An 11,808-nucleotide genomic window follows, 5' to 3' on the forward strand; every position below is an offset into this window, starting at 1 on the left:
TTTATACATCAAAAACATTATGTGCTCCCAGACATTGTGCAAATCAGGACGACAATTATATAATTTAACTCACCCCCCCCCACCACCTTCCCTTCCCCAAATTCTTCCAATTCCTCCATAATCCAATAAAAGCAACATGTTCAAATATGTTACAAACTTCCTCGAAATCAGATCAAATGAAAATGCATCCTTCCTTGTCCTTTAAACATGTTGTTAACATAGTGACTATATTTAAATAACCTATAAACAAAGGCTGTGTTTATATAGCGACTATATCTCAAAAGCATTCACAACAGGTGAGATGTAATCGTGTGACTAAATAAATTGTGCAATTTAATGCTTTATTCACAATACTTACATGATTAAACAGTGAAATGTAGAAAAAAAAAAAGTTAGCGCCTTTTGTTTTTGTTGTAAAACAAGCACAGAGATATTTATTTAATGGAATAAAGGAAGTCACATTTATGCTGAACGAGAACATTTACACTTTCAATCTTTCAAACCCTTTGGTCATAGGAGAATCACCACATGTTACTCAAAACGTGTAAACATTTTTAATTATGCCATAGCTCATATGTCACAGTTAGAATTAATTCACATTACAATTATAATGTTCTAAATAAATGGCATGGTGATATGGACTTGTAAATTGTCAGCATTTAAGGTAATAGTTTTCAAAAATTTAAACTTTAAGTTTATATGTTCAAATCAAAACCAAGCACTATCTGTCCATTTGAGTTTGAGAACACAAAATAAAAAATGTAAGTATACATGATGAAAACAGATTGCTTATTCAATGAAGATGACATTTTCATCAACGTAGAAAGTACAAAAAAAAACAAAACAAAAACTATCCAAGTCATAAAATTAACAATAATAACCAAACCATTTATATAGGGAAAAACTGTTCATGAAAGACAGACAGACAGATGTGTAAAAATTACTGAACAAAAATACAAGAAAATTTTCAAATTCCAATTGCACAGCTGTAATGTTTGATTGAAAGGCAATATTGATCATAGTACAATGGACTTCAAAATCAGCTCCTTGATGTAATTATTAAAGCAAAACTCACAGTCGATCAATTCATCAATCTTAAATGCAGCCAAAGAAATGGCTGTCCTTAAAAAGAAAATAAAAAAAAAAAAATTAAAAAGTAGCGCAATCATTTTTCTGGATTCAACTATGCAGACAGACAATTTTGTGATAAATTTATCAAAACATTGAAGAATGCTGCCAATCTGCATGTGTGCAAAGAACTGTCAAAAGTATGTCACTAACCTGTCACCTTTCATAGCTCACCTTCTCTGAAATTTGTACAATTTACCTATTTTCATTGTTATCACTGGAGTACAAAACCGGTGTACACCATTTGGGTAGAATTATTATAAACTTAGATTGTGAGCTTCAACAAAGCACAATGAAAATCTAAGAAAAAGTTGAAAAACCAAACAAAAACTCAAAAAACATTTTGAAAAGCCAAACTAAAACTATTAATAATAATAATAATAATAATAATAATAATAATAAAGGAATACATTTGAACTCTTACAGATGGATAATTAAATATATGAATTTAAAGACAACACCACCATTTTTCCTTCTTTTTTGCTGTCGATATGATGAAGTTGCATTGCTTTTTCATATAGTATTGCTGTATAATGGAAGATTTGTAAAAAAAGTCCATCAATTTTTGTATTGCACATTCAACTTTTTATTTAATTTTTGTAATAAACCACACTATTCACCCTTCCAATTTTTTGTGCATAGATTTCACTCAGAGAAAAAAAAAAGTACAATAAAATTTCACACCAAAAAAACAAAACAAACAAACAAAACAACTTTTCAATTGAGACTATTAAAAATGGTGTGCATGCATGCATGCATGCATGCATGACACATCCAACAGTAGAAAAACATTTTGGTATGATGGAAGTTATAAATAGTTCATATTTCATCACCATTAAGTGAACACAAGGCAGATATTGTACTCGTCCATGAATCCAACTGTTTGACTGGATTTATTGGAAAACAAGAACATTTCTTGGATGCACCGAATAAAACTGTGCATCAACCTCACAATGCTCCTTCAGGACAATTCAGATTTTTAAGCACCCAGCCATCTCATGTTATCAGCCAACAACTGTTTACACTGAGGCACGTATTCATGGGACTAAAGAGGATTTCCACATCGAAGTTTTGGATCCTGTACCGCCTCCCACATTGGCAACATCTGGTAGGGCAGAAGTCTGTGCACAAGGAGCATTTCACGGTAGTAACATGGATGGAAAGAATTAATATGCTTCCCTGGCAAATTTATGCCTGAAGTACGAAAGCCATGGTGATATTGTGGCTTTAGGCCAAGAAGCTCCAGACATTGTCCAAGAAACACATCGTCAATGGGCAAAATAGGTAGCGATAGTGCCGCAACACGTATCTGCATAGCTGTCCACATTGACATGATGATTCCCCCACCAGACACATATGATGGGTATTTATTTTTGGCTTGAATTTGGTGTGGAACATAGTACCTGAAGAAAAGGAGGAGAAAAAAAACCAGTCAGCAAAGCAAAGACATAACTGGATGCTCAAAAGTCTGCATTTGAGTCAATTTTCCATTCACATCCATTTGCTTTCATGGGCAAATGAAATAGATTTGCATTCAATGTAAATCTATCTCCAGCAAGTCCTCATACAACATCGGCCCAGTTTACATTGTTTCATTATTAAGTTGCTGATCCATTAGAGAACATTCGTTTAACGTTGCTTTACCTCTAATTTAGTACCAACCTAAATGTTTTCCTCCTTTTATAAAGCTACAGTTTAAACCATACCATAAATACCGGTGCATGAGACTACCGAGAATACGTCCAGTGTTGGCCTTATAAACACCGACCTGTGCATCGATAACATCGGTGGATCCTGGGCATAAGGTACTCAGGTATGCATGAACGGTGTGTGGAGGAAATTGTGGCCTGTATGTGTCAATGACTAGAAAGGATTTGAAGATGTTGTCCCCATTATGAAGGAAGTTGTACTTGGCTTGGCCAATAAAGTGGGTTTTGATGAGGAGGAAGAAGCCGATGTTACACAACTTCTGCAATCACATGGAGAAGAGCTAACTAATGAAGATCTGAAGCAACTTGGAATGATGATATTCAATTGTTTGTTTAAAATTATATTATTTAAAACTTGTACTTGAGAGGGAAATAATGTCCTTTGTCCGACGATAAAAATTTTCCCCAGAACCTAAACCCCCCCCCCCACCCCCGCCCAACCCCCTTATGGGAAATTGGATTCACATAAAGTTGTTTCAGCTAAAGTCGCACTTTTCAAGAATGCAACTACAACGTTAAGCGAGGACTGACTGTATTGACATTTTGTCTGCCAAAGTGTCTCTATGCCAACTGTGTCTATGGATTTTCCTCTCACAATATCTATCACGTATGCCAGCAAGAAAGAACGATCAACTCTATGCTCATGTCATTCTATCACAAAGTAAACAATCCTTCAGTTGGACATTCAGCTGGAGACCTATCTGCCAGTGTTAGTCGATTAACATTTAACACCCCACCCCAACACTATCTCTTACATCGAGTATGTGTGCCACTGATGGCATCCTGGCAAATTGCAAATTCCTGCCTTCACAATCTATAATTAAACATCAGACCTGGCCAACCAGTTGGCAAAATAACTGGGCCAATCTACCTTTCGCAGCTGACCTACGAGAAAGGGTTAGATTAATCGAGACCATTCGAGTAATACGCATGTGAGATTATAAATCAGACATTTGCTATCATTTATTGTTGTTGGCCATAAACAATTGGCCCAACCCCACACACTCAGAGAAGAAACATCCCCACTATATCAGGTACCATATCAATTCATTTTCTGCTTTGTCATGTCTTTCTCAGAGAAATAATAATTGTCTGATTTCCAATGAATACATTTTGGCCCACTTTTTTTTTAATTCTTTTTTCAATTTTTTTTTTCTTCAAACAAATGTGCAATGAAAGATCAACGTTATTAGTGACAATTATTAACTAAGCATGAATTGATATTGGGCAAAAAACAAGCATTTCCTTGAAGAATGCTATTTCAAGATAAAGCTCAAAACATTTTTCTCCAATCCTTCTAGAGATTTTCTTTTTTCCTTTTGTAATTATAAACACTCAATTTTCCCAAAAATGATCAATGGTTATCAGTTAAAATGTGAGCAACACATTGTTGGAAAGATTTTGAACCAAATGACAATTTGCTGCACTTAAATTAAATTATTGGCAACCCATGAATTGCAAGTCAGATTCAAATACATTCAAGGTAAATGTAGGTGTCGTTTTTATACTTGCTGTGTTGATTAAGAATGGGGGCTGCATTCACAATGACCATGCCCGTGTATAGGTGTTGCTGTCTTTGTTGATTAAGCAGGAACTGCATGAGGTTGTCAACATTGACAAAGACGTCATCATCTCCATCAAAAATGTAAGAAACTCCTTGACAGCTTTGATTCAACCAATCAAAAAAGAGCAGCTGCTTGACTGTCAGGTTAAAGAAAGTGTCATAGAAGTTCCACTGGAGCACATCATTGTGCTGGGCATTCTCCCGCTGCAACAAGGCATTCAAGAGCCGAATCTCAGAATGATGTTCATGCACACCTGCCAAGAAGACACGCCGGACAGACATGCCCTGTTGGGGGCAGAGGAAGAAGAAAAAAAAAGTTAAAGGATACTGAAGAAGTTCAGAAAACAAATCAATTGCAAATTCAGGCAGATTTGTTTCGAAAGAAAGCTGCATTTAAAAGAAATAACAAATAAGAGAAAATGTCTATAAAGTTTAGTAAAGCCTTCTATTTTTATAGAATGAAAGAAATATATACAACAGCAAAATACTTGAAAAGCACCTGCAAATTTTTCTGGGAAACAGCTTCACTTCAACTTTTTATTTCCCAGCAAGTTGAATTCACTTCTCAACTTTTCATGTACTAAAATATACATAACCTGGCATTTCATTCTTTCAATCTAACAATTACTGTATTATGCAATACTATGCTCTAAATCAGGACATATTGCTTTGTGACCTCCACCACCGAAGGTGGAAGGAAGGAACGAAAGAAGGAAGGAGGTTATCTGTTTATGTGCAGGATCTCAAAGTTTTGGACAGATTCGGATGAAATTTGGTGGGCAGGTTGGATGTGTGACAAGGACGAATTGTTTAGATTTTGGTGAAGATCCAGATCGGGCAACTCCAATTTTTCAAGTGATTCTTCACAATTGAGAGATTGGGCCAAAAATGATAAATAGCACGATCTCAAAAAGTTGTGGACGGATTGGGATTAAACTTGCTGGACACGTTGGGTGTGTGACAAATAAGAATCGATTCAATTTTGGTGAAGATCTGAATCCAGAGCCAGATACAATAATTGCTTAATTTTAAAAGCGATTCTTCACCATTGAGAGATGTCACCAAAAACGAAATGTAACATGATATTTCAAAAATGTATTGTGCCCGATATGCTCTCGTGCATCCGGCATTGCATGGTGGAGGTATGTATGCACTGTACTGAGTGTCCTTCTAGTTTACTATGCATTTGAAATATCTTTTTTTTTCATTTATACAGCATTAAAAATAGCATATACAGTGCCTATAGAAAGTCTGCACCCCCTTTCCAAATTTTCTTGCCTTTCACTTGGAATTAAATTGCAATAAATCAGACTTTTTCCCCCCCTTTATTAACACATCATAACCCACAACCTAAAAGTGAAAAACAAATTCGACAAATTTCAGAAAATTAATTAAAATACAAAACTAGAATACCATAGTTGGATAAGTTTCCACCCTCCCCCCCACCCCCACCCCCCAACCTTATCATAACAATTGTAAACTTGAAGGGCATTTGGAAGAGCGCATACCCCCACCATGCAATGCCTGATCCACGAGAAAATATCGGGCACAATAAATTTTTGAAATACCATGCGATACAGGACTATATCGTTTTTGGCACCATCTCCCAATGGTGAATAATTACTTTAAAAATTAAATAATAATCGTATGCAGATCCGGATTCAGATTTTCAACAAAATCGAATCAATTCGTCCGAGTCAGACACCCAACATGTCCACCAAGTTTCATCCGAATCTGTACACAACTTTTTGAAACATCGTGCTATATATCATTTTTGGCACTATCTCGCAATGGTGAAGAATCACTTAAAAATTATTTTAGTCAGATCCGGATCTTCACCAAAATCTAATCGGTTCTTCCTTGTCACAAACCACACTGTTCAAAAAATTTCATCCGGATCCGTCCACAACTTAGAGATATCCTGCGCACAAAGAAACAAAACAATGACAGAAGGGGGTGAAAACAACCTCCCTCGCCTTTGGTGGCAGAGGTAATTAGCACAGGTGTAATTAATCACTATATATATATATATATATATATATATATATATATATATATATATATATATATATATATATATATATATATATATATATATAAATAATCACACACCAAGTTAAATTGTAGTGATTCTGATGATTATCTCCGCCACCGAAGGTGGAGGTGGTTATGTTTTCACCCCTTTCTGTCTGTTTGTTTGTGTGCAGGATATCTCAAACAGTTGTGGACGGATCTGGATGAAATTTTGTGGCCAGGTTCGGTGTGTGACAAGGACGAACTGTTTATATTTTGGTGAAGATACAGATCCGGATACTCGAATTTTCTTAAAGTGATTCTTCACCATTGAGAGATAGTGCTAAACCGATATCTCAAAAGGTTGTGGACGGATTCGGACGAAATTTGGACAGGTTGGGTGTGTGGCAAGAAAGAATCGATTCCATTTTGGTGAAGATCCGAATCCGAATCTGGATATGAGTGTTATTTAATTTTCAAAGTGATTCTTCACCATTGAGAGATTCAGCTAACAACGATACATAGCCTGATATTTCAAAAATGTATCGATTGAGCCCGATATGTTCTTGTGGATCAGGCGTTACGTGGTGGTGGTGGTGGTGGTGGTGGTGGTATGTGCTCGACTGAGTGCCCTTCGAGTTATAACTGCAACCAACTATAGTTTGAACTCCAGTATCAAGGAGTAATTATCTTGAGACTACTGTAATTAGATTACTTGAGGCCAAAAACGATATAGTATTGTCTTGCATGATATTTCAAAAATGTATTGGGCCCGATGTGTTATCGAGGAAAAGGTATTACGTGGCGGAGGTATGCACTCTACAGAGTGCCCTTCTAGTTTCACAATAAAATCAGCTGCTCCTGTACGTTTCCTCTGCTGTGTAGTGCAATTCATAGCAAAGACTCAACCATGAGCCCCAAGGAGCTTCCAAAAGGCCTCCAGGATAAAGTTGTGGAAGGCAGAAATCAGGGGATGGGTATAAAAAAAATTCCAAGGCATTAAATATCCTTTGGAGCAGAAGCAAAGCATTCATTAAGAAGTGGAAGGCATATGGTACCATCAAGACCCTGCCTACTTCAGGCAGTCCCTCCAAACTGGATGAACAAGCAAGGAGACGACTGATCAGAGGCCACCAAGAGGTAATGACAACTTTGAAAGAGCTACATGCCTTTATAGCAAAGACTAGTCAAGCACTATAGCATGTGACAATATCTCAAGCACTCCACAAGTCTGGCCTGTACAGTAGGGTGACAAGAAGGAAGCCATACTCAAAAAAGCCCACCTCGAGTCCCGCTTGAGGTATGCAAAAAACAACCTCGGAGATTTTGAAGCCATGTGGCAAAACGTTTTGTGGTCCGATGAAACCAAGATGGAACTTTTTCGCATAAATGCAAAACATTACATTTGGCGCAAACCTAACACAGCACATCATCCAAAGAACACCATCCTTACTTTGAAGCATGGTAGTGGCAGCATCAATCATGTTTTGGGGATGTTTTTCATCAGCAGTGTCTAGGATACATGTCAAGATTGAAGGGAACATAGTGGGGCAACTTAGCTAAATATAGCATAACAATTGTGCAATTTGTGAGGAAAGCACCAAATTTGGCACACTAGTAGCCTATCATATTATGAACAGATTTGGATATTGGGACATCTCAAATTCAGCCACTGATGGCTGTGGCAGCCATTTTCCACTGCGATCAAAAATTTTGAGATGGCCCAATATCCTATAGTGTTCCTAACATGATAGGCTACTAGTGTGCCAAATTTGGGGCTTTCCTCGCAAAATGCACAATTGTTATGCTAAGTTGCCCCACTAACATGGATGGAGCAAAATACAAAAATATCCAAAAGGAAAACCTAGTGCCCTCAACAAGAAAGCTGAAATTGAGACAAAAGTTCACCTTTCAGCATGACAACGACCCAAAGCGCACAGACTATGCGACACAGGTGTGGCTAAGGAACAAAAATATAAATGTCCTTGAGTGGCACAGTTGGAGCCCCAACCTAAATCCAATTGAAAAAATTAGTGGCATGACTTGAAGATTGCTGTCCATTAATGCTCCCTACGCAAATTGACTGAGCTTCAGCAATTTTGTATAGAAGAATGGGCAAACATTGCCCAATCAAGGTATGCAAAGTTGGGAGAGACCATCCTAACAGACCTATCCTGTAATTGTCATAGGTGGTTCCACCAAGTATTAACTCAAGGGGGTGGACACTTATTCAACCAAGATATTATGTTTGTGGGGAGAGGTCAAATGACTTGAGCTGAGATAGGAATGCAGAGCTACGCGAAGGAGAGTTTCAGGGTGCTAGGGCTGTTTGATTAGATGTAGTTAGGAGCGAGAATGACATCACTAAGTCAGGGAACCTGTTGTGCGAAGGTGTATTTTTGTTGGGGGTGAGGGGAGTCATGATGGTGTCGTGAGCGCAGGATATAATACAAGAAAAATGGACCAGGGGAGGAGGAGGGGAGCTTTGGTGCTGAGAGTATCAGGCTGGAAGAATGACGTTAGAGAATGTTGGCCCCATGGAGATCACGGTAACAAACTAAAAAGAAGGTTCGAGAAGGTCATGTGATCAGGGATCCAAAAAGGTGAGCCTGCGCTGGTCGCGCCCCCTTTGCTTGCCAAAGTTTTACCAGTGATAGTTGGAGTTACAAGAATGATGACGAAGAACCTCACAAACATATCAAAAACCATCCCTGGGAATATTACTACAAACAAACTACAGTTGGAAGCTGTCCCAGGCTCAGTGATGATCCTGAAAAGAAACCTCAGCACAAAAATTTTTTTTTTACCCCCGAGCGGGAGTGCCGGTCATCTCTGCCAGAGGTCGAAAGTAACTCTGTGCCAGACTGGAATAGGGGCAGTTCATAAAGTACGTACGCTCTACTTCCGGGTTTCAAAACCACCCACCCCCTCTGTGTGCAGGCTAGTGACCATCCACCCCCCTCTGTATGCAGGCTAGTGACCACCCACACACCCCCTCATACATCGCTAATCGCTTGCAAAGCCAGCAGTTCCTTATGAACCGATGTTTGTAAGCCATGACAATGCAGTCCCGAGCGGTGTAATTTACCTTTTTATTTTAATATCACAGCACGTCATTTATGAAAATAAAAGTACAAATTGACATTCAAGACAATGTTAATGTCATAAATGAAAGTAAGTGTGCATATAAACTTGTGTTCCATTGTTTTAGTTAAATCTGACAAAAGCTTCAAATGTGATATTTGTCTCGGAGAGTTCCGGTTCTTAATTTAATACTTTTATTTTTGTATGTACTTTATGGACGGCCCATACGGGGAATCAGAGCGAAGTTTGAAGGGCTATAAAATCGGAACGAGAGCAAATTTCAAAAAAATGGCTCGTGTTGTTCGAGATAATAGTCCGTAGTATCTGAATCACTAATAACATTTGATCTCTCTTGATAAATGAGGGAGGAGATACGATTTGAAATCGACGATTTTCGCGACGTTGACCGCGACCTTGAAAGTTATATCGTTGTGCACGTCTCATCGACCTCTATCCATTCCACTATTGGTTATTTGTCTCCACTCGGTTTGATTGTGGACGGACGGACGTACGGACAGACTTCGAGACTGGGGTTATTAGGTCATCTCTACTGAGATGATAGAGATGACCTAAAAATATATCAAGCCGCAGAACACAAAATGTCGATCTATGCTCTATGCCTTCACAGCTAGATCATGGCAAACACATGGTCTGATGAACCTTATTGGTTTTTTTATGTATCGATGCCAAAGTGAGGGGTGGATAAATATTAAAAGAAGATCACACAAAAAGGTAAAACAAAACGATGTCCTGTAAAAATCAAATTGCTCATTTTCAGCAGACCTCCCGAGACACCCACACATGGCACCGCAGGGACAAATACAGGCAGAAACATACGTCTAATCGATGATGGATTGAAAGCACGGGTACTTTTACCAAAACTAACCAAGCGGCTAGGAGAGCACTCAAGCAAGCACGCCAACAAAATGGTTGATAAGAAATAGCTCAGTTGGCACGCGATTAGCAATCACCGAACCGTCATATTAAACATACACCACCCAGAGACGCCCAAAATATCAAATATGTCCGAAATGAACACGTGAACATTTTTCTCAGTCGGAACTGCTAAATTCGATTCTGGAGCTTAACTTTTGTAATTTTGCTGAATTTAAGAAATTCTCGTGGTGATCACATATGCAGACATGAAATAAAGCAACAAACTTTGACGTCTCCGGCCGTTAATAAGCAGTGCAATGTACCCAGCAATTCATAGCTATGATGAACAGGCATTCAAGAATATGAGAGGAAAAAGGAGAAAAAAAACCCCCAAAAACTATTGTTAAGAAATCGTTGTGGCCTGTTCCAAGTCAAGCCAAGGTTGAACAGCCCAAAAAAAAGTGGCTTCAGACCTCATCGAGCGGTGACTGAGGATGCACGTGATGAAGGATAAAATTAAATAAGGCTGTTAATTATCTTCAAAAGGGGTGTTTTAATCTACCCAAACACCCAATTTTCACTCTTACTCTTCCTTGGAGTTTGAGCATGCAAGCAAAGTTTCAGGCTGCTGGGTTTCATGATTTTGGAGTTTCAGGCTGTGAGGTTTCATGGAGGAAACACAATGACACACTAACACACTAATTAGTAAAGATATACACATACAGTATACATACAAGCAAAGACAACCTGATGCTTTGCAGAGGGGGATATTGAGGGGTGGGAGAAAAAGGGATGGGGTGAGGGAGAATGGATGGTAAGGAGAGAAGGGAGGGATAAGGGAAGGGAGGGATAAGGGGAAGGAGGGAGAAGGGGGGGAGGAGAAAGTGTGGGGGGGGGGTTCGAGGAGGTACGTGTGAGGGAAGACGGTTTTGGACTTGCGTCTGGTGGTGGGACTTGTGGAGAAAGGGGGAGGGGTTGGTGCAGGATTGAACGAAATGGGGTACGTTAAAACAGCATGTTAATGCAACACGTGGAAACCACCCAGAGATGTCCATGGGATTTGGAGAGGGGAAGGGAAGGGAAGGCATCGTGTGGGTAGGGGGAAGGGAAGGTGGCATGAGGGTAGGGGAAGGGAAGGGAAGGGAAGGGAAGGTGGCATGAGGGTAGGGGGAAGGGAAGGGAAGGTGGCATGAGGGTAGGGGAAGGGAAGGGAAGGTGGCATGAGGGTAGGGGGAAGGGAAGGGAAGGTGGCATGAGAGTAGGGGGAAGGGAAGGGAAGGTGGCATGAGGGTAGGGGGAAGGGAAGGGAAGGTGGCATGAGGGTAGGGGGAAGGGAAGGCAGCATGAGGGTAGGGGGGAGGGAAGGGAAGGCGGTGTGAGGGGAGGGGAAGGGAAGGTGGTGGGAGGGGATGGGAAGGGAAGGCGGTGTGTGGG

General features: G+C 39.4%; 1 protein-coding gene across 1 annotated transcript in view; it reads right to left on the reverse strand.

The window, feature by feature from the left end:
- Positions 1–210: 210 nt before the first annotated feature.
- LOC147033004 (N-acetyllactosaminide beta-1,3-N-acetylglucosaminyltransferase 3-like) overlaps positions 211–11,808 on the reverse strand; it is a 27,412-nt gene continuing 15,814 nt past the window's right edge. The window contains exons 2-3 of the mRNA XM_085871109.1: positions 4,346–4,686; positions 211–2,531 (exon numbers count right to left, since the gene is read on the reverse strand). Coding sequence (XP_085727235.1) covers positions 2,174–2,531; positions 4,346–4,686 — 699 coding nt within the window. The 3' untranslated portion in view covers positions 211–2,173. The remainder of the gene's footprint in view (positions 2,532–4,345; positions 4,687–11,808) is intronic.

This window comes from Eptatretus burgeri, chromosome 2 (genome assembly GCF_056783735.1).
Source record: "Eptatretus burgeri isolate ZD-2024b chromosome 2, Ebu_testis_v1, whole genome shotgun sequence".
In the NCBI taxonomy this organism is placed as follows: domain Eukaryota; kingdom Metazoa; phylum Chordata; class Myxini; order Myxiniformes; family Myxinidae; genus Eptatretus; species Eptatretus burgeri.